This window comes from Phaenicophaeus curvirostris, chromosome 6, assembly GCF_032191515.1.
Source record: "Phaenicophaeus curvirostris isolate KB17595 chromosome 6, BPBGC_Pcur_1.0, whole genome shotgun sequence".
Taxonomy (NCBI): domain Eukaryota; kingdom Metazoa; phylum Chordata; class Aves; order Cuculiformes; family Cuculidae; genus Phaenicophaeus; species Phaenicophaeus curvirostris.
Genome location: NC_091397.1, coordinates 40,893,585 through 40,917,441, shown reverse-complemented (window position 1 = coordinate 40,917,441; position 23,857 = coordinate 40,893,585). Strand labels below are relative to the sequence as shown.

The following is a 23,857-nucleotide window of genomic DNA, read 5'->3' as shown; positions in this document are numbered from 1 at the left end:
TGCACTGATTGCCTCTGTGAAAACAAAGAGCACTGAGAAATAAAGATCAAAGCAAAACCGAAAGAAAGATTTTTTTATTGCTATGTTTTACTTTGCTGGCAGACCAGAGCAAAGGTTTTCTGAACATTTAAAAGATGAAAAAGGTGAAGAATCCCAGAAGCGATTTATCTTGAAGCGAGATAACTCTAGTATTGATAAAGAAGACAATCAGGTTGGTTCTCGGTTCGAGAGTTGCTGAAATTTGTTCTGTTTTTGAAGGTGGGCTGACTGATGTTATTGTTGTTCTTTTGTTGTTGCTCTCCTCCTCCCCTGCCCTCCTGCTCCCTCCCTGCCTCCTCTGGCGTACGAACCACTGTGGGTAGCATCGAGCCCCAATGCGGCTGCTTCAGCCATGGCAGTGTGTGGGTTTGCATGGGTGGTTTGCTTGGCGCAGGACTTGCTGCATGCCCACGGGAGGGGGAATGCCGCCAGCTCTGGGCTGCGTGGAAGGCTTTGTCAGTCGCATTTCTCAATGTCTCGCCTAACTATGGCAGTTGTTCTGCTCCCTACAGCTTCTTCCTTTTGTTGTACCCATTCAGAGTTGGATTTCAGTACAGACCAATGATAAACTGATGTAGCTGAAAAAAAAGAGGGGAAAAAAAAAATGTCCAAAACAAACATGTTATGGTGAGGCCAGGTTAATTTTTTTTTTTGAACCACTCTAAATTCAGTTTTGACAAAAAAAACCAGAAAATCTGTTTCATACTTTAGTTCCCTCCCTCCTCCTGTGCCCTCACTACCTTTTATTGTCTGTGTAACTTACTTGCTTGTCATGCATGTACTGTGGCAGACGTTCCCCCTGTGTGTTGCCTGTGCTATAACACTACCTTACCTTAGATGAGCCTGACGAGTAGGGGAGTGCCAGGGAAACGTTGCGTTTGTGCTGCCTTTAAAAGTGGGTGTCATGCTGTTTCAATCCGGTGCAAGTTGTGTATGTGGAATATATTAACAAAAACAATGATAAATTTTTGCAAAGAGTTCTGATGCAAATTGCTTGTAATGAGAAAATATTCACAGGTAAGAAGACAACATACACTTTCGTTGCTTAGGTTATGTTTGTGGAGGTACCTGCCAGTGAGTGTCTCGTTGCCACTCTCCTTCATGTTTTCAGTAAAATACTTGATTTTTTCCTTTTTTTTTTTTTCCTTTTTCCCCTTTTTACTTTGACTTTCAGTTGTATATGGCAGCCTTGCCAGTTATGCTGCCTCTGAGTTGGCTTTGAAAGCAAAACCCAAACATTTTCAGGGTGTGATGAGCATGAGTATCAGCTAAAGGAAAGCAGCAAGAGGTATCTCATTAGGTGCTGAGGTCAGGGAGAGAAGGAGCAGTGCTTGAATCCCAACTGCCAATGAAGCATTTCTTGCTGGGGGTGCTCCTTTCCTCCTTCCTATGGCTCAGCCATTTCCCGCTCTGTGGTTTACTAAGAGGCATAAATGTCCATTCTTTTCCCAGCAAAACTGAAGTCAAGGATTCCTTTGTGGTGTGAAAATGGTTAAAACTGTCGTGCTGAATATTTGGAACTTCTCCTTCTCATGCAAATAGAGTGGTGGGTTTCTTCTGTGGTATAGGGCTTCTTCTAGGGTTTGCAGCTTAGCTCTTATCATCTAGTTTTCCTCTTTTCTTCCTTTGTAGGTAATGCAGCTCTGCCTGCCCTTCTGCTCCTTGCAGCTGGTAGGAGAGTCAAGAAGTCTTAGCTGAGAGCAGTGGCACTTGGGCTTGGGATGAGAACACCCGGTTTTAGGATGGCAGGTCCACAAAAGCCATGCAGAAAGCCTCATTTCAGCCCCTTGCTCTGTGAACCTGCGTGCAGTATCTAACTGGAAACCCTTGGGTGCCCAGCCCCACAGGGCGCTTTGTGTGCAGGAAAGACAGCTATCATTTTCATGCTTCGTTTGTTTAAGTGAACATTTATTATACTCAGCTGACAGTTACTTAATGGCAGTTTTTAACAGCTCAACTTATATAACCCTCCTGGTTTTCTTTCTGCTCAGCAAAACAGAATTCTTCCATTTAGAGATGACAGACGAAGTAAATCAATTGAAGAGAGAGAAGAGGAGTATCAGAGAGTGAGGGAGAGAATATTTGCACAAGATGTGAGTAGTTGTTTTAATTGCCTCTTTAGTGCCATACTTTCGCCGGTAGTCAGACAGTCTTGCCCCTTCGACACAATCACCGCAACTGGATTTCCCCTGTGGAGCTGGAGGTGACAGGAAAGGGTGATAGGCGCAGAAGGTCCAAGAGGAACTTGAGACATGCAGAAGGTGGCTTCTGGAGAAGGAAGTGATGAGAGTTTCAGGGAGAAGGGTAGAGGAGAGATCAGGCCCAGCATGTTGTCTGGGGAGTGCTTATCCATTTCTGTGATGTGGTCTTGGTTTCCCTCTTTTTTTATTCCTTCTTTTTTTTGGCAAATCAAAGACCAGTGATTTAAATGGACATTCTCAACATTTTAAGATAGCTGTGTTATTTCATTTTTTTTTTCAAACCGAATCAAATTTTCTAAGTGTCCTTCTGCAGAGCTTTATCATGGTTTGTGTTTTTTCTTTTTTTTTTGACCAGTGCTGTAGCACTAACATACTAAGAACAAAGAAAAGCCAGAAGTTAAACATGGAGTTGCATGGGTTTTTTTTAAATGACTGATTAAAAAACTGCATTTCAGCCATCGGAAGGAGTTGTATAGGTTGTTGATGATTTTTATGCTGAAAGGAATAAAATGAAACAGGCATTATAATTCCTGCCTTACCAAATAATCAGAACTTGCACAAGTAGCTACATTGTTAGAGGACAATATTTAGTTAAGAAACATATGTAAACAATACCTCATGTTCTTCAAAAAGGAAGAAAATTATAACTTGCTTAAATAAAATAATGACAGGGTCCTAAAAGGAAAAAAAAAAAAGAGTGAAAAATTTAAACATTTTATTGTTTAATCTCTCATCCCAATGGGAGCTCTGCCACTTATAGGAACATGGGAATAAACCCCATTAAAACTGTTACTAAAAATCGTATTTGGCAGTGTCCTTTTAAATTAAAACTGTTCATATGTTGCAGGGCTGATAGTGTTGTTTGAGATATCCTTTTATTTTGCTCTGGTTTTGGTGTTGTACATATCCAAGTTATTTTTCTGTACCAGAATACATTGTATAATTCTAAAATGTGTCTTGTGTCATTTTTGATAAGTAATTTTGCTTGTTTATAAGTAGCTTGCCACATCTAAATGTTTTTAGCCTGACATTTTCTTTCTTGACTGAGACAATTCCAGTAAAAGCAGAGGCCCTTTGGTTTATGTTTTGCTTTCAGCATGTGGGTCTGATGTTAATAAATACTGTCGTAATATATACAGTAGAGTTAAGAGTTAGTAAAGGACTGGAAAAGCTGCTTTGCAACCTGTCTCATATGAAAGTTGGTGTTTCTGGCTTATTTAAAAGGAGCTCGTGGGAAACAAAAAAAATCTTTGAGCTTTGACACAGACTTCAAATGAGGCAAAGTGTTTAAAAAAGCCATATAGAAAGTTGTTGCCAAAATAATACAGTTTCTGTCACAAGCAGCAGCTAGAAATGACAGGCTGAGAAATGGAGGTGGCGGAAAAGTTTGCTGAGACTCACTCCACAGTGCTCTGTAGTTTGGGGTTTATTTATTTATTTATTTATTTTATCTTTAGATACTTGTGTTTTAAAGACAGGCAAATAGTGAGCGTTTTAGTTGCTCACAGCAAGAGGTTATTGTGGTCTGTTGGGTTAGCATCTCCAAACGCCAAGACCTAACAGTGTGGTTTGTGGCAGGCATTTGAAATTGATTGGGAGTGAGCATTTTTAAAGATCATCAATGTTAGACATCTCTCCCTCTCTCTCTCATATCCAGTCATTTGCTCTCTCTCTCTCCCTGATATTGCAGGTGTTAGTAAGCCTGGTAGTGCAGTGAATTTCAGCAAGCTGTACTAATAATATTAACAGGAGTATACATCTTAGCCTTTTTGAGTGGAGCACATCTCACAGATATGAGGTGGTTTTAGGATGATGTCAGGGGTTGTGGTGGTAGACAATGTAATTTTTTTCAATTTTAGGAAAGAAAACAATGCCTTCCTATTATAGGTAGCCACTTACTGCATGTAAGACTTATAGTTTTAAACCCCTCTACAACTATTAGTTAATCCAGTTCTCCCCAGATTACTCTGAGGTAGGTACCCAAGCCTAATGACAGATCTAGAAAGAGAAACAGGGAGGGCTTAATCATGTGGTATTTTTTATTATCTCTACACTGCTTACATTGATGTAGTTAAGCCTTTATCAGTGGCTTGCTTATGAACCTTATCAAATGGATTATAGTTACTTTACTTCTAATTAGAATATGCATGAAGAGAGGTTGCATGAGAGGTCTCCAGAGGGCAGCCATGAAGGTCAACAGTACTGCTGTAACTTGTTGCACCTAGCACCCCTCTCTAAAGACGTTTGGGGTACACAAAATTCTTTGGCTAACATATTAGCTCAAGAGTCAGGACTTTGAACAAAATTTAGGAGGAAATGGCAGTCTGGTTACAGGACCAAAAAAATCTGTGTGTGTTTCAAATGCTGTGAAAAATGTCTTAACCTGGACCCCCCATACCAGCCAGCAGAAAGTTTGCTCACCATTCCTTTGATTTTTGCAGCACTGTAGTGCACCAGATACCTTCATTTCCAAGTGGGAAGGTTTTAAAAATATATATATATTCATGAATAATGCCATCATTATGATAGTCCTTATGATGATTAGTCTGATATTACTCAGTCTAAATTATACTGTGTTGCAAGTTTTCCATCTGCTGTGTTGGCTATTATAAATTTTGATGAGCAGAGCTGGAGGTTTTAATGACTCCTGTCATGTGTAAAGTCATAGCAAGTGGCAGGGATTGAGAAGCATATTAATGTGATATATTAATAAAATGATTGGTGAAGAAATAAATAGTTAATCAGTGTTCCAGCTCACTGAAATAAGAACTACAAAGTACGCTTTTCAAGCTGCGGACAGTAAAACAGTGCTGTATGAGCTCTGTTATGATTAAAGCTATTTTCAAGGTTATTTTTTGAAGTGCAAAGCCTACAACCTTCCTTTTTAAAACACATTTTTATTGGAAACTTAGTTCTACAACAATATGTGAGTTTTACAACCCAGTGCACTGTAGCAGAGGACCTGGAGTATCCAGGTCTTGCAAAGAAGTAGTTTCTTGTCTGAACTGCTTTAGTTGCTTTAGCAGATTGAAAAGTAATTGTCCAAGAAGCAACAATCTAAAAGAATTTTTAGAAAGTATATATTGTTCTTTCTCTGTATGTTAATTCACATTGTAGATTTAACTGAAAATCTCAAATGGCGTGTATAAATAGTACACTACGTTTGGCTTTTAAACATGCAGAAAGTTGATTCTAAAGACTTATAATCAAATTACATAGGGTAAATTTAATTCTTCGAGGTTAATGCAGTGTATAACCTCATAAGGCAGAATCATGTAAGGACCATCCATTGTTCATAAATGTATTCTCTAGTAATCATTGTGTATTCACTGGAAAATATAGATGTTTTATTACTTACACAAATGCTAAAATTGCTTGTGATACACATGGAAGTTATTAAAGGAAATACACATAGCTTTTATTTTTTAGTGTTAATTTTAGTGGCTATTTTTGACTAAGGAGTGTGTTCTGAGCCAGGTCATTTGGATAAAATATATTGCGATTCCTCTACTTAAAAAAACCCGCTGAGCGTCTCTATCACTCTCTGATTAAAGAGATTCATGAAAGAATATTTGAAAAGGTGGCTTCAAGCTCTCCTGTCCTTCAAATAGGAAAATATTAGGAAGAAGAAATGTTTCTTTGTTGTTTTTTTTTTAATTAATTTTAAACCCTCATGTTGGCTACCATAAACCAGTATGTACTAAAACTCCTGTACTGCTCTACAGAGCCTTTTTTTTGTGGCTGTAGATCAAGCAATAAGCTTTAGTTGGAAGCCCAAGATCTATCATGTCTTGTTAACATATAAAATCATTACCTGTCATTATACACTGCAGGATATTGCTGCATGTTGATAGTTATCTATGTTGACTAATGTAATTAAAAAGAGCATCAGCCTCCAGAATACCTAGTGCATTGACAGCTGATGCACGATTTCCTGTTGAAACTTTAAAAGGTTCTGGGAGATTGGAAGAGTGAAATACTCACTTCATAAATGACAGTTAGTCATACAGAGCACCCTAAATGGAAATCTTGCTTGTGGAGGTCTCTGGGGAGATGAATTTGTAGGTAATCTCGCATAACATTTTTTCCTTTTGTAGTTTGATTTTCAGTGTCTTAGAGTATATGACAGACAAGTAATTTTAAGAATGTTTTTGACAACAGGTGCGCTATGTGCTGAAGCTTTCCTGGTGCTTTAAATTGAGCGTTATTCATGCTATAGATCAAGAAAGCAAGTCCTGACCTTGTAGTAGCTAAATTGCTATTCAGACCTCCTTAGCCATCTGATTTTTAACAGTAAGAATAACATAATAAAAATGTGCCTATCTTCTGCCTCTCAGCTTCACACCTATACTGAAAAATAGTTTCCAGAGCGTGTGTGGCCCTGTGCCAGCATCATCAGCCAGGAAGACAAATGGAGTTATTATAGGCTCTCACTTAAAGTGTATAGTAAAGTTGATAGTGGTTCCCATCAAGACACTGAAAAGGGAGCAGACCTCTCCACTTGCTTAATAAAATATAAATCCCAGATACTTATTCTGCTTCATGACTTGGTCCCTTTAAAAACTTGAAAAAATAAAATTTAAAAGTTGCGGACAGGTACACTTTCCTTTGCTTTTGTAACTTTGTGGGGACAACAGACCAATACTCTGGTTTTAAGCAAAAGTTTTTACATACTTGTTCTGGAAGAGTGGATTATAACTCCACTTTGGAAATGTGGCTGCAGGGAAATCAATGCACAAATGCTTATTATGAATGTCAAAATTAAGACACAGCCCCACAACTGAGGGTTGTATAAGCCCACAGGGTGATTTTGTTATGCTCATAGGTAGTTAAACTGTTCTGAAGTCTGCACAGCCACTTTTGTTAATGAAACATTGTGAGTAAGGTGTATAAAATGAGAGAAGAGGCAGTGTCGGTCATATAAAGGATCCCAGTGGTTTTAGGTGGAACAGTTTGTTTCTCCTCTCAGCCTGAGGTAAAACTCTAGGTCTGCTGTTGCAGGTGGGAATTTGGTCCCTGGCAATGGAGAATTTGCTCCTGATATCCTGAGGCTTTGTGCTGAAGAGAGACGCACTTGCCAGAAGTGCAGCCCAGAGCCTTGCATGTTTAGATGGAGCGCAGGGTGAGACCTCACCTGGGAATCCCACAGAGCCATCAGGTGTTCCTGAATGTGGCTGCTGGGTGGGTGAATTACAGTTTTAACAAGAAAGCGCATTGACTTCTCAGGGCTAAATTCACTCCTTGTATAAACTGATGGGATGGCACTGACTGCGGTGCCAAGGGAAAACTTTGCCCATGCATCTGCTGGAGCACTGGCAATGAGCAGGGTGTTGGTTCTAGTGTTGGCCAGCGTTCTTTGAGTAGATCAGTAGCTCACCTTTTTCAAAACAGAAACATTCCAGATCTCTGCATATCCCATACCACTAAAATTTGACACCACTAATGATGACATGGCATTAATTCTTTGAACTGAGTCTCTTGTTACCGAAATCATGGGCCTGATCTCTGGTGCTCTCCTCCCTTTGCCTGCCTTCTGTTTAAATTCAGTGCAAGTACTGACTGTCCTTTCTTCTGTACCTCACAGAGATATAATCCAGTGACAGCTACGAGGCATTTTGTGTAGTGAACGTGAAATAGGAAAGAAATGGAAAAATCGAAGAGGGAGAATTATTCATGGGAAATTGAGCACAGCTTCATTTCTCTGCATAAAAAATTAAGTAATATTAAAAGAATTATACACTTGCCAATAGGATTTATTTCTTCTGAGCCTTTCACATTTCTTGCGATCTAAGTTCTCCAGCAGAGAACCTTCTTGCAATAGGCCGTTAGTGTTGTTATTATTAAGCTAATTATCATCATTTTATATCTCAACTGTTTCCTTTCCAACTGCAAAACATGAAATCGCATGGTAGTTCTAAGTACTGCAGTATCTTCTCTCCCTTTGAATAACTTTGTCAGTTCTGCATGCTTTCCTCCTGTTTGTCTTTCCTACCTGCAGATCTGTGCTACTCTGCAATCTTATTTTGAGGTCATAGGGCAGACCAGTGGAACCTTGTATTGTGTAGGAAAAACATTTTTCCACTTCGAATTACCAGTATTTTGCACATACTGCCTTCTTCTGATCTCAGGACTTAGAAGTTTCAGTTTGTTTCCAAGCTGAGACCCCTTGCTGGCGATGTGTTGTAATGCATGGAATTTATTTTACTGGCCTGACCTTATTCTTGACCTTTTTTCCCCTCTTGTCTTCTGCAAATGATGCATGAATTGAAATCCCCTTAAGCCTGAACAGGGGATTTAATTCTAAACTCAAGGAAGGAATTGGAACAGCAGAGCATATCTAGAACGTCTGATACAATGCCTTTTTTATTTTTCAGTCAGTTTGCTCCCAGGAAAACCTTTTTGTGGAAAACAGGTAAAAAATAGCTTTTTTTTTTTTTGGGTGTTAAACTTAGCTGTTTCTCTCTTATTATCTTGTCTACCTGTAGTTCTATAGTTGTTCTGTGTTCTTCTAATGTGAAGGCTGTTCAGTGAACTTATAATCCATGTTATCTGCAGTGTTTTTTTGCTTTAAGGGTGGGAGTGGAAGAGATTGCTTTGCAGTATTGTGTCTGAGCAAATAAGGTGTTGCTGCTGCTTTTCCAGGAAATCCATTTCAGTTGAAAAAGCAGATTGGGGTTTTGGGGGTGAATCCACCTAACGTTTCATTTCAAATGCCTAACCTGTCTCTGGAATGCCTTTAGAATTTAACTAATTGATCTTTTAAGAGCACTCCAGCAGTGACTAGATGAAGGTATTTATGAAACACCACACTAGTGTTTCTGTTGTTTAACCCGCTGTCCTGTGGGGCTGAGCAGCAGCACTGACTTCACTTGTTGCATGTGAAGGCTCACAAGTACCCTAGACTAGACCTACTTTACTGCTGCTTTGTAGTAAAGAAATGATGAAACCTGAGCCAACTCTTACTTTGTATTACTGTGTGGTAGTTCTTACGAATGTGTATTTTATCGTAATAAATCCATTTAAAGCAAAGGGAAGAAGAAACTCTACTTAACTAAGACCTACAAAATACCAAGTCTTAACTCTGTAGCAGCTCTAAATTAGCTTAGCTGTGTTGAAGATTTTAGAAATTATGCACCTTAATGGCAGATAAGGATTTTAACTAAACCACTGCGAATTTCACTGGTGTTTGAACAGTGCTAGCCCAAGTCTGTCCTGTGCAGGTTTTAAAACTCTTTATCATGCACTTGAAAAAGGGGAGGTTATCTTTCACAGTATTTCTGTATCTGTCCATCTTTACGTCTGTCAGATGTGTTTCTGGGTAAGGCTGTTCTCAGAGAAAATGACCATAGTAATGGTACAAACCATTGCTTTTCTGTTCAACAGTCCTGAAAGTGCAGTGAGGGAATTCCCTCAGGAAATAATGGCCATTGTCACCTAACCACCTCGTATTCTGAGAGTCAAGGATATTTGCTCAGCTGTTTCTTCTATATCATAACTATGGAGATATAATGTGTTTTATCAAAATAAAAGTGCAATAGAGGAACCAAAAAAAACCAAAAAGAAGGTGGTCCCGTAAACCTAGTTTTCCCTTTCTGGAAAGAATGCAACAGTAAGCATGACATAATTGTTCACGTTCCCAAGTCAGTATGGGATGTGTTCAGACACTGTGCTGCTGAGGGTGTGGTGGGGACCTTTATGGGATAAACCATGAACTTCATAACCTGGACTCCATTGGTTTATGCATTCAATCCCACACCTGCATGCAGAAGAATGTGGCCAGTTCTGGTGTTAGCACTTGGTTCACTTTGCTTGGACCTGTGAGCTGTCTAACCAGCTTTCTTGGTATGAGGATGTATATCCAAGTGGAAACCAGTAAAAGGCTAGGTTGGAAACTAGGCTTCTGTTACTGCCTGCACTGTTGTTGTCAGGAGGGAGACTTCGGCTGCATTCCTGAGAACACTACTTTTTCTTGCTGCGTGCCTTACAGCTATTGATCGGATGAAGCACTTGAATTCAAATTTAGCTCCATGCACATGAGCAAATTTGTTGATTTGCTATGTGGAAAGTTAAGTGTGTGTTTAAGTGTTTTGCCTTTCATTTTCATCAGAGAACCTGAATATTTCTCTGAGCTGCAGAGATTTCCAAGGGACTTAGCAAGTGTTTAAAATTGTACATGCAGTATTTTGCCTGGCTTGCATTTTTATGTTCTTATTAGGTGTTGTTTTATGAATTTTCTTTTGGATGTAGATGTATTGTTCCTTGGCTTCTATGGATTACCTTGCTTGGTAACAGAAAATGTTAAACGGCGTTCAGTCTCCCTGGCTGACATTTCTTATGTTCAGTTGTCTGTGCTCAACTCCCTTACGGGAAGAGGGAGGGGGGTAGCAATTTTAGTGCTTTTTTTTTAAACTATAAATCTAGCGTAGGTTGGAAGGTGTTTCTAGAAATTAAATATAGATTTACAGATAAGATAAATTTGAACTACCATGTCTTTTACCATAATCTTTCTTTTCATTTTTCAGTAGACTTTTGGAAGACAGTAGTATATGCAATGATACCCATAAGAAGAGACAGCTCTTTAGGTTTGTATGACTTTATTCAATATTCGTTTCTCAGTAACTGTCAGTCATGATTCTGTCTGTGTCCTTGCTGAGGGAGACCTTGATGAGTGTGGGTGTTATTTTTCTGGCACGGAGAACAGATTTCTTAGCCTGTTATCCCATACTCTCTGAATGGGGAGGTCACAGTGGGACCCTTTCCTTTGGATTTATGGATCATTGTGTCAGAAACCATATCAGATTTGCAGCTGCCCAGCTGCTCAGACTGCCACAATTTGGCGATGACTGTAACTGTTCATTATGCTCTGATATATACAATGTGCATGTTTCAGACTAGTGCACAGACTGACCTTTTTTTTTCCTTTTGTTGGTTTATTAAAAGCTGAAGTAAAAAAATTCTGTGAAGTAAAAAACTGATTGTAAAGCAGCAAAGTTACGAAACTTTTTCTCTGTGACCTTTGTCTTCCAAATTCCAATTAGTTTTGCCCAGGCAGAAGTCAATGCATTTTGTATCCCAAATTGCGCCTCAAAGGACGGGGAATCAGGAGGAGTCAGTCCATATTTTCATGTAGAACGTTTTTGTCAGTTAGCACACTGGAACAGAGGAAGACCTAGCTTGGTGATGACAGCGTTCCTCTGTGAGGTTTAGGAAGGCTGTCTTCCCGCACCCCCAGGTTCAGTTTAAATTGACTGGTTGAGCATGACAAACTGCTTTTAAAGTTAATCAGCTGCCACAAGTCTTAAGCAGAGCGGGCAGAAGTAATGGGTGGTTTCAAAAGCATGTCCTTCAGCCATTAAAGCATGCGCATAGCTAGGCAAAAGGTACACTACATGTTTCTGTGCACTGAGGTCTGCATATGTAGTAGTGATAGTTTGCCACTTCCTATATCGTCTATGCTACGTAATTTTTCACTATGAGGAGAAAGGATGCGGGGTTATTTGATGTGCAGTTGCTGACTGGGCATGTCTGCACAGCAGCAACAGAGGAGATTGCAAGGCTTCACCAGGAAAGGAGCAGTGCTGGAGCATCTGGAGGTGTGTCCCATGGCTGCAGGCACTGGGCAGAAAAACTTTCCTTCATGCTTTGAGCTAGCCTTGGTGATCTGAGAGTCAGTGGGCATGCAGGAGGAAAGAGGCGTCTAAAATATCCATGCAGAGCCTCTTAATAACTAATTCAGGTTTGGGAAACAAAAAGAAATTTGGTGTAACCCGAAACCACAGGAACTGGGATAAAAAAAGCATTCTGTGCCCTTCCCTCTTTTCCACTGCATTATAAATATAAGAGAATCGCTGCTTTCTAAGCACAAGAATGAAAAAGAGTCTGTAAATGATATACTTTGGTTTTTTCTTTCCAATTAAATCTTAAGGACAATTTATTTTAAAATGTTTTTCCTTTTTTCTTTATGTTGTTGGTTCTGTACTGTTTCTCTTCATGCTTTCCCAGTGTCTGGGTCTAGCAAAGATCAACAGGTTAATTATGCTGATGACATCTGTGTGAGGCTCTGATCACGGGCAAGGAGCTCGTCAGCCTGATCTCATCTTTGACACACTGCTCCTTCACATCTCGAGTGACACAGCTTGGCAGGTTCTCCGAATAAAAATCAGGAGCCACATTCACAAGGAAAAGGGGGACAAAAAAAAAAAAAAGTTTTTGATTATACAAAGAGCTTTGAGCCAGCAAGGCATTGTACTGTAAAATAAGTCAGAGGGGTAGCAAATGTCTTCTAAAAGCCTTCCAAAAGCCACTGTTATTAGCATCCCTTGGGATAATAGTCTTGCTGCACACAGCTGTGGTAGGCATGCTGGTTTTATCATTTTAGCAGCACCTTGTAAAGTGTTCACTATAAATAAGTCAAATTCTCCTCTGGTTTCTGCTCACAGTAAACTGTTGTCACTCATAATACACTGGGTGCTCTGCAGATGTTCAAGGACAGGCAGTCTCTACGCAGATGTTTGCAGTTAGGCTATGCAGAGAGGAAAAAAAACCCAACTGATCAGTTTCTTAAGTGGAGGTTAGCATTGAAGAGTTTGAGGTCACACTGGGAGCACACATGTTTAGGGGAAGGCTTTGGGTCATTTTGCAGAGCAAATGATGAGTGGGGACGAGGTGCAGTGGAAATAAAGAAGATGGATATGAAGACAAACGTAGAAGGTAAAGTTATTGAGAAAAACCTTACAGGTGATGAACAGCAAAGGGAGAGGTAGCAAGGGGTTTGCTGAGGGAAGAGACCAGGCAACAGGCAAGAGAAATGCTACACCCATGCTACATGATATTGCTACAGCAGTCCCGTCTGGTGAAGTGCTTTCAGGATGTATGTGAGCGGGGAGCAGTGGTAAGTGCTGTGCATGTGTAAAAGGGTATAGCAATGTTCAGTTGGGGTCAAATCCCCTCTTTCAGGCATGTTTTCATAAGTGCAGAGTATTTCCTTTTTCTTCATTAGGCTTGCTGCAGGGTAACAAAAGATGGATTCTGCCCTGATATGTTTTTATTCGTGTATAAATCTGTGTTTCCTAATGACCATAGGGGTAACAGAGACAGCACGGGGAAGGCATCTGGCAGTCGGCAGAGCAGTACGGAGAATGAATTGAAGTGGTCAGACCACCAGAGACCATGGAGCAGTACAGACTCGGACAGCTCAAATCGAAATTTGAAGCCAGCCATAACAAAGACGGCCAGTTTTGGTGGGATAACAGTCCTGACAAGAGGAGATAGCTCATCAAGTAACAGAAGTACCGGCAAACTGTCCAAAACAGGTAGCTAGTACTGTATTGGGTTCACAGTAGTTCTTGTGTGGTGATAAAGGGCTGTCCTGGTACTAGTCTGAGTATCACGTGTCACAGAATGGTTTGGGTCAGAAGGGACCTTCAGAGAACATCTACTCCAACCCCCATGGTTGGACTATATGGTGAATCGCAGGAATAGTTGTATTCCCATACATAGCAGATGCTTATGTCCATCCACATATGCTAATATTTGGGTACCTTAGAAATCAAGAACACAGCCTAGTGCCTAATGTTTGCAAATCATAGATGAGGTAGGCTTTCTCTGGAATAAAGTATATGCACATCGTCTTTGAAAACTCTCTGCAATTTCTGTAGCCTGAAAAAAATGGTAGTCCTTTCAGATAAAGCACAGATTTTACCTTTTTGTTAATCTTGCTCTTTTTGAATCTTGAAGAATTAAACGTCATATATCTGATGAGAAATCCAGGAACACTGTGTTGCTTTTAATGTGCAGACCATCTGTATCTTGGAGCACAGACTCTTTCTTTCTGCTAGCAGATGAGGCAGTGTGCTGTGGTGGAAGCAGTCAGATGTGCTGGATTCACTTCTTGTTTAGTTCCCATTAAATGAAAGTATCATTTGAGGGGCTACGAACCTGGTGGGAATTTTGCATTAATTTACATTCACTTTGTGGGTACGTTAACATATGACTTAGTCATAGAGCCTAGATCTAAGTAATTTCAAGCCATCGCAATAAGCTCCTCTATATTTTTGTGTAAAAGTGCAGAATAAATAATGAGCCTATCAGATGATTCCATCAGTTTGGTTCATTTGATAAATATAGTACAGGATAAGTTGTAATCAATACTTAGCACTTAGTGCTCTTTCAGCTTGAGAATGTTTATGGATGATACTTAGTTTAAACCCAGTTTATCAAAATTGGGTTAGTCAGATTTCACTTCTATTCCCCAAATTGTTTGGTGGGCTTTGCCATGATTCAGGATTCTAGGGAAAGGAGTTTCAGAATAAATCGGAAATGTTTGATTTGGTAACTACATTCTGGACCTCTGGATCTTGAACTTAGTTTAAAATTTTGTTTTATTTCACAGTTGTAAAGGGACCTGGCTGGTTGGAAAGCCACTCTTTCAGACTCACTCTTTCAGGTCATAAAGCTGCTGGGAGCTTTTGGAAAACCTTGCCTCCTCTTCTTAATGTTTCTGTTCTATGTTTCTTTTGAGACTCTAGACAAATGCTGCATTTATTATCTTAAGATTCATGGAATCAAAGAATATCTCAGGTTGGAAGGGACCTATAAGGACCCCTTCCCAAGCTAAGATACTTCTCCATCCATATGTATAGGAAATACTATGGAATTAAGACATGACTTTGACTTTGAAAATTACTGCAGTATAGTTGTTAGGCTCAGGAACAAGCTGGAGGCAAACCTTATGGAGTGTAACAAAACCAATGTGTATGTAGTTTTGAAACAACAGTCTTCTTGAATTCTTATTCATATAAAGGCTGAACAGACTATACATTGGGGCCTGAAGTATGCAGTAGGCTGTTTGTTACTGCCAGATTTCTATGCTTCCCACAGATCTTTCCATTGCATCAGAATTCAATTTGATGTGCATAAACTGGGGAGGAGACACAGGTTCCTGGTATACTTTTTCATATCTTTCACCTTTAGCAGAGTGCAGATAAATGTATTTCTCTGTAGTATTGTGTTGCAGAGGTGCAGAGCATTGAAAATGTTGTCAGAGAAATCCAGTTTGGAGAATTGAGACATCTAATTGCAAAAGATTAATCATTTTAAGTAGCTGTTTTATTGTTAAAACTGAGCATATTAAGTTGTGCTGCCAGAAAATGTATTAAGAGATATCTCTGAAGCATGCCAATGGTTGTAAATGCCTCTGTATTCTGCATGCACCAAAAGCAAAATTGCTTTCAAATGAAAGCTTTTATAATACATTTTTAAAATATCACTGACACTGAAATTCCATGTTCTTTGCAGAGCAATTACATATTGTAAGTGCTTTGACTTTTTTTAAGCAAAGTGTTTAAATTTGAAAGCTGGTTGAGGCAAAGGAAGAGTGAAAAAAAAACCCAAACCAAACCTAAAAAGAAGATAAAAGGAAGAGGTGGGGGGAAAAGAGCATGGCTGGATGTCAAAACAAGCTTACACCTTCAAAGCCAGGACACAAAGTCAAACTGTCAGTCAGCCTGTGGAAAATCAGAGGAAATATCTGAATCACTATTTCTATCCTTCTTTCTGAAATGTTATTGAACAGCATTAAAACAGAAAAGAATGACTGTTAAGAAAATAATGGGGAAATATGCCTTTATAAACTGTTCACACTTCAACAAAAGATGCTGTGTGCATTCATACAGCTGTCAGACCCCCCATGTGCTATTTATGTGTTCTCTAAGGTACATTAGCTACTAAGCAACATTTCACTGTGCATGTTTTTGCATTTGATCTTTATAATTCTGTACTCTAGTCATAGGCGTTCCGTAGCTCAGTATGCATATAAAGCTTGATCTTATTTTTATTTTGGGGGATTTTGCTTATTTTCTTTTATCTTTATAACCGTGATTAAAATGGTGTAGCAGAAGTGTAGCTACAAACAGTAGGCACACTGCCCTGGCAGGGCCTGGTAGGCACCAATTCTCTCCTGGTTTTCCTCTTCAGAAAATACTAATCTGTTCTCTGAAGTAATTTATGATTCCTGGTAATAAAGTTAAAGTATTTTTGTCTCTATAAAGTATATATTAAGTCATTCTGAAGTCAGCAGTAGGTCAAAATGTTGTTCTTTGGCTAATATTTGTGACCGTTTTAAATGTGAAACTTATTCTACGTATATGACATTCATCCAGAATCATTGTCAACCATGTTTTGTAAGCATGGAAATACTAAGACTTCAAGGATTTTCACTGATAGTTCACTGCTGTATTTGAGAGTGTACACGTAGTGAAGCAATGTAGTCTTTCTGGATCTTTTTTAGGATTGTCACCAAAATTAAATGTTCTGCCCTTACCCATAGCTTTTGGTAAATCAGTAATTAATGATACACAGCAGACAAGAAGAAACTGGAGTACTGAAAATATTAGCCTGCCCTTAGGCATAGATGGATATAGAACTTGCTGTTCTCTGCAGCAAAGTCCAGTAGTGTCACTTAGACTTTAATTGCATTCAGCTGCACAGGAATTATAGTTTAGCAAAGGAATTATATTACTTCATTCTTGCAGACTTCACAAAAGGGGCTGTTTGAAACCCCATACGTGATTGTCTTACTAGTTCTGATGGTTGTTTTCATGCACCTGTTGATTGTTTAGAAAGCCCTGTTCCACTGAAAAGCACAGAATGGATATTGCAACTAAAAGTTTCTGCTCTGTTATTGTGAAGATTAGTAGATGAACAGAGATGTATTATAATTCAGTATTGAATGCGGAGTTAATAACTGAATAAATTGCAGTCAAATTGCGTTCTTACAACTTAGGACATCATATAAAACCTGTGTTAGTTTAGCTTTCTGGTAATATAGTGGACTTCCCAGAACTTACAAAGCACATAGACCAATAAGTGAAATAAACGTCCCTGCAGGCATCAAAGATGTACCTGTTCAGTCTCTAATACACCCATGAAGAAAAAAAATCTAGGCTATCAACTATCATGTTATTTTCACTGGCACATTACGACAGATTTTAATATTCATTATGAGAAGGGACAAGACATGTTTCAGAGAAATGTCTTTTGTGTATCTACATACCTTTTTCAATAATTGTTGGAAGACTTAAGTGAAGATAAAGATGCAATCTTTTAGTGCATTTTCCATTCAGTGGAATGCACGTCTGTTGGAGTGTATTTCTTTCCCTCCTATTTACAAAAGCTGGCTGCATTGGGGTATCAGCTGTGTTGATACAGATCTGTAGGGATCGTTAACTTCCTTGGCAGTACACCACGTAATCAGAGACACAGTCTAATCTCTGCTGTTAGGTGTTCGTTGCTACTCCTTTTGGGAGAAGACTGTTATACTACAGGCATTTTAATACATTAACCTTTTTATTTTTTCTATTTTTTTTTAAATGCAAGTTATCCTATAAATTATAGTTTTGTCTCTGAGTCTTGGAACTGGACTTCTGGCTCTTTATGATTTTCTTGAATCAGGCATTAGCCTAATGGGTCTTTTAAGTCCAGAGAAAGTGTAGGTATGTTGATGTATGGGCAATAAATCATGAGCCAACTGCCTCCAGTCATATTCCTCCCGCTAACTGTGCTGAAACATCAGTCTTATTTTTAGAAGTGCAACTTGCAGTGGAATAATTGTGTTTGCAGGAGCATGTGCTATTATTGTAAAAAGAATAAGCCCTAAATACATTGTAATATGCAGAAATGCAAATAGCTTATAAAAGTAGCAAGTGAATATTCCTAAGCCAGGAAGAAAAATATCCAAGACAAAAATACTTGCAGAGGTGATCAGCACTGTACTTCTAGAAAATTGACCTTTGGGAGCAAGTAGTGGGTAGATCTGAGGAGTCCAGTTGATAAGAAAGACAAACTTTACTTTGGACTTTGAAGGTAGGTTGAACAGAGATTTTCAAAATCATCAGATAATGAATGCTGAGCCAAAGAAAATAGAACAAGACATGTTGCATCGCTCACTAGCACTCAGGATACTGGAAAATTAATGGCACCTCCATGCTCGCCCTCCACCAAACCCCTAAGCTATTAAGACTTTGTGGTGATTTTTCTGTCTGTCTTTCTTTTACCAGTCTTTGAACTGCTGTATCTCTTGGAATACTTTAAAAATATATTAATGGAAAATGATTAGAATATGAAAGTTATTATTATGTCAGCTGTGAAGCAGCAAGAAAATCACAGAAGAATCTAGAAGAAGTAGCTATCATTACATACTGGACAAAAAAGAGGTTGGATTGTGTAATGGGGGCAAAAATCTCATTTAGTCAAAGTTCCTTTCACAAGTCTTTAGCAAGACATCTCTTAATGTGAATTTGAATAAAGTCACATAGTTCAGGGTTTTTTTCATCTGCTGTGGTACTGAATTCATAATGTGATTCCAAGTTTAGGTGCTGTGAAAACAGCTTATCAAAGCTACAAAGACAAGATTAATTGATGTTAATTTCCAAACTTTAGCGTTGCAAGTTACTTGGCTTAACATGTCTAGACTTAAAATGATAGGAAATAAGTTGTAGTGATGGAAGAAAAATGGATCATTCTTATGCAAGATAAATTGGGGCAAAAATAGTTAAACAGTAATTTCTGGGAGTTTTTCGTAAATATTCAGAAAATTGCTAAAATGGATTTTGTGTCTTAACTTGCATTCTTTCAAGATTACCCACTTCATCCACTCACATAGGAGAGCAGATCTCTGCTCCTTTAAGACAGGCATTTCAAAGCCGTCATCTTGTCCAATGTGTGGTGATGGCTTCAGAGGCAGTTCCACTGCTCCTGCTTGCCTTTTCATGAGTACACCTGAACTCCTTGTAGTCCTTTGGCTTTGAACGTTCAGAAGCTGGTAAAGATCAGATTCTGCTGTAAAAACACCTGAAAGGGGAGAAAGGAAAAAAAGAAAACAATTTAATATCAGAGCTGTAATCTTTTTCTACACTAACAGTGTTTTTTCAGAATAGCACTAAATGGAGAGATAGAGGTCTAAGCTCAGGCTTGTTACTACTTACATGCTTAGAAATAATTCTGGGAGGTTATGAAATCTGATCATCACTCCAGCATCTCCACGTAGCTATCTAACCCATTGAATTCATTAGGTGATGGAAAAGACGAGAAAGTAAAGCAAGAACTCAAAGAAGCAATACGAAGTGCACGTAGAAGGACTGGAGAAATGCAGGAAAGGAGCCAGAAAGGACCCTGTAGAAACAAAATGAAACTCATGCAATTGCATTTACATTTGGGAGGAAGGTGCCAAATACTGCTTGCAGCTTCATGAGGATGACCTCCCGGAATATCTCTGCCATTTGTAGAAATGGTCTAATAAATAAAACTATCCCTGCAGAAATAATCTCAGTAACTTTCCAACCTCAATCTACAAGGAGGGGAAAAACACAGCAACTAATCAACTTTGGAGTATATTTCTGAAGATTTAGAAATTTTTGATTTCTGTTGCTTCCTTGAGTAGATACTGAAGAAGCAAATTTAAGGTCCTGCTCTTGGCAAATACCGCATAGGTAGTAAAGAGGACTGCCTCTGTGGTAGCTGCCGTGAGGATAGGAACTTTGAAGATGGATAAAAATGCATTTTACCCAGCAGTCTGCAGTAATCTATGGAGAGACCCTATATCTGTTAAGTAACAGGCTGCTGGTGTGATTTCTTCCAAGGAAACCTCTTCTGTCCTACTTATGAAGAAACAAATGAATTCCAGTATAGATTTAACTGAAAATGAATCCAAGGCTCTAAGTCTACTGCAGTTCCTCCTGTAGTACCCCAAATATGAAGGGATGTAATTCACTCTGTGAGAGAAGTTGGCCAAAACCTAAGTCTAGGTTCTGTATTTTCTTTTAGTCTACGCCTGCAGGAGGGTACTAAGGAGGTTAGTAATTAATTCAAGATACACAGAAGGAAGTAAACATCCACACAGACATTCGCTTTCACGTGTCCCATGTATTTGTCTTAACATCCTGCTTTAAGGAAGCCGTTCATCTGAGCCTTATGCTCTGAGAGAGTCTTGTAATCTTTACATGAAGCAAATCAAAATCTAATCAGGTTTGGAAATCATATTCGGTTTTAAAATAATGCACCTCTCCCCCCTTCCTGCATGAATGTTTTTTAGCACATTTGATATATCTTGATTGAGTAATTGTAATAAGCTAGGTGCTGGAGAATCTAAGTGGTGAAAGTCTTGGGTAGCTTTAACTTAATACACGCATGGCAGACCTACCTTGTTACTTTACTGAGAACTTAGTTGCTGGGTTTTGGGGTTTGTGGTTATGGTTTTTTTCTTTCAGAAAATTGGTAGGATTTACCTTTTGTGGATTTTTGGTTTTTTTTCTTTTTCATTCACCACCTCATTGCTACTTTTTATCCCTTGTGAACCAATACTTTGGCATTATAAACACATTCTGAGCATTTTGCTTTCTGCTTGATAAGGCTGTTTATTGGCTGGGGGAAGCAGATGTTGCTGGAGGAAAGTGGTCTCGTCAGTTGTAGAAATACTATTGGATACTGAGCTCAGTATGGAGTGAAAACCCTGCTTCTGCTAGCTGGGCGTGGGGTGGTGCTTACCTTTGCAGCCTGTGGAGGCTGTTCTTACATACACGCTATGTCTGGTGAGGACTGGGGTCTCTTGTAACCCCCCGTGACTGTCTCTCTCCATTTAGGCTCAGAGTCTTCCAGCAGCGCTGGCTCCTCAGGATCCCTGTCACGAATACATCAGCCTCTCCAAAGTGCATCTCTTGTCCCTGGGGTGACAGGCAGCTCTTCAGGCAATGTGTCCTACCCTGAGAACGGGATGAGCGGCCAGGTGCCCCCCAACAACACCAGCTATATCATTCTTCCACTTGAAGCTGCAGGGATACCACCTGGCAGTATCCTTCTCAACCCCCACACAGGTCAGTATGATGCTCTCTTGCCTGGTACTGCCAGTCAGTGTTTCCATTGTCACCTAGGAAATTCACAAATTCCATATTTCTAGAGACATTTTCCTTCAGACACTTTATGAGGAAGCGAGCAGCAAATACATGTAGAAATGACATTTGGCAGATGTTTTTTTCAAATCTGCAGGCAAAGCTGGATTGGCTTTCTGACTGAGGTTGTTGTGGCATAGCCAGTGGTAAGTAATGCTAAACACACTTGTGTGGTCCCAGAAAGGATATTCATCTTGTAAAGTCTTTTTTCTTCTTGGCTGTGAATCCTCTGAGATCCCATTAGCTTCTCTAAGGACAGACCCTCTTCTGTATGAAATGTACTGAGATATGGTGCAACTGAAATACAATGCTCAAAGTTTTAGAAATTGTACTTAACAGCAGAAGAATTTCAAAAGGCCTAGAGGTTGCCATTTGAATTACCCCTTCAGAGATAATTTCCTTATGTGTCTAGCAGTTGTATTTAAATTGGGAGTTTTCTGAAAAGAAAAAGCCTTGTGATAAAAAAATATCTTCAATTCTGCATTGTGGCCTTGGTAGTCAGCAGTACCACAGTGCTTGAACGAGGCATTCACAGTCACCCAAGCGCTGTGATCACTTCAGAAAGCACTCAGCTTGAACTTGAGTGCTTGCTGAAAGTTTAAAGCAGTTCATTACCTTCTTAGTTCAGATGAGTCAAGGTACTGTTACAGTATTACTTCCCACAGTATAGTACTGACAGCATTGAAAAGGATCTGGGAGGCTGAGACTGTGATGCTTCTTCAGTGATTTGGACTGTTTCAGTGACCAAGAGTAGCTGTGCTGTCAACCTTAACTGACTTATGCTTGGTTTAAAAAAACGAAGTGTACAGTGCAGTCTTATTTTCTGCTGTACTGGGCACTGAATATCCAAAATATTTTTTCAAAGTCCTTGATAGAGCATTCAGGAGCCTTTTGGTTCAAATGTGTAAAGCCTATTTATGGTCCCACTGCTAAAAATACTTTCTTTAGTCAAAAGACAGCGAAGAAAAACTGAAAGCTGCCTCATTTAAGAAAAAAACAGACTTGGCAAGCTATTAAATCAAGCTTTTTACAAATGTTTAGGGATAGTAGTATCTGGAGTTGGTCAATATGTGTCAGCATATATAAAATCAAGGAGGAGTTCTTGTTTCTATAGAATCAAATGCGATAAGCTCTTTCCAGAGAGATGACTTTAAAAAGTACACAGTTGTGCAAGTTACTAAAGGCTTTACTATTTATGCGTACTTTTTTTTCCAAGCTATTGCATTATTGACATGAGAGCATAATACTGTCAGCGTAAAATGGGGATTTTATTCATTCCTTAAAATGACTCAGGGGAGAGGACAGAATGGGAGTTGGACGTAAGGCAAACCCTATCTTAATTAATTTACTCATTTCTTTTGTTCTGATAGTTAAGTGTTCTTTCTTTGGCCCTGGGATTTCTGAGCCAGTACAGAAGGCAGCATTCTGTGTGCTATGTGGTCCACTCTCATACAAAAGTCAGCAGGCGTAGGCAGAAATCCATCCATAATTCAGGTGGTAGGACCTGAAATGAAAATGAAAAGAATTGCTGCTGCTTCAAGCCCACTGACAGCTGAGAGGTTATACTCATTCCTGGCCATGGTAAGGACAAAGGCTGCAGCTCAACACACTTTCAAGCTAAAAGAGCTGTTTAAGAGGAACATTTCCTACATCTGTTCTGTCAAATTCACAATTTGCAGCAGCTAACTCCTATTTTTCCTTGGTACCTAGGGAGTCTTTGTCTGACATAGGTATAATGCCTTTCAGTACTGTCAGTAGACTGGAGTACTTGTTATTCCTTCCTAGCATGCCTCATTGTCTTCAGATGTATAATTGAGAGCTCTGTGTGTATTTGTATGTTTAATATTCAGGAAACAAAATAATTTTGTGTTTCTTTCAAACTACGTGTTTTGTTTCTGTAGCTGCTTTGTAAATAAATGCATAATGAAGGGAGGACCTTATTCTAAAGACTGAAATATTTGTCTCAGATATGCGAGGTCTAACACAAAAAAAAATAAGACAAACCTTGTAGCTTGGAAGCTACAAGTGGGATGAAAGAGGCAAAGCCATGGTTATAGAACATGTTCTAACCTGTCAAAGAGAGACAAGGCTCAACTCGATGGCTTCTCTCAGTATGAGTGGACATGTGTTCAAATATAGTTTTCATACCCTCAGTTGTAAAATGTTGGCATGCGAGAGTGAACAGTGAGTTAACTTCAAGTTTCTTGTGAAACTGAAGAAATCCGTGACAGAAACTTTTCAATTATTGACTGAGGCTTATGGTGAAGAGATCCAAAAGATCAAGTTGGTGCTCATAGGAACCCGTTTTTTGTTGGTAGAAGACATGAAGGCAAAAACAATGGAGATCCTCAACAGCCTTTCAGAAAACGATCTGTAGAATTGCTTTGAAAGTTGGCAGCATCATATGCAGTTGTGTGTCAGCTCAGAAGGGAACTATTTTGAAGGTGATCGTAGTTGATTTTCTTAATTTTTAAATAAAGAGTTATAGACACAGTCTCATTTGGTTTGTCAGAACTCATACAGTTTCACACTGCTACCTGTGCTGGAAGTTAGACTGTACTGTAGTGTCTGCTGTGTTTCAACATGCGGTGAAATACATGCTGCAAATTTACCACTCTTTGGGCTCAGAATCTTTGCATCTTATTAGTGCAGTGTTACAAAAGAAGCCCTGTAGGG

The 23,857-nt window shown here is 39.2% G+C and overlaps 1 protein-coding gene across 22 annotated transcripts in view; it reads left to right on the top strand.

Annotated features, from left to right (window-relative positions):
* The window catches only part of ARPP21 (cAMP regulated phosphoprotein 21), a 199,244-nt gene that overhangs the window by 121,633 nt on the left and 53,754 nt on the right, over nt 1-23,857 (top strand). For 9 of the 22 annotated variants that reach the window (XM_069859863.1, XM_069859866.1, XM_069859861.1 and 6 more), the window contains exons 10-15: nt 103-211; nt 2,031-2,132; nt 8,615-8,652; nt 10,763-10,822; nt 13,323-13,555; nt 20,876-21,106. In XM_069859863.1, coding sequence (XP_069715964.1) covers nt 103-211; nt 2,031-2,132; nt 8,615-8,652; nt 10,763-10,822; nt 13,323-13,555; nt 20,876-21,106 — 773 coding nt within the window. The remainder of the gene's footprint in view (nt 1-102; nt 212-2,030; nt 2,133-8,614; nt 8,653-10,762; nt 10,823-13,322; nt 13,556-20,875; nt 21,107-23,857) is intronic. The other 13 variants (XM_069859874.1, XM_069859872.1, XM_069859873.1 and 10 more) reach the window with 9 other exon arrangements.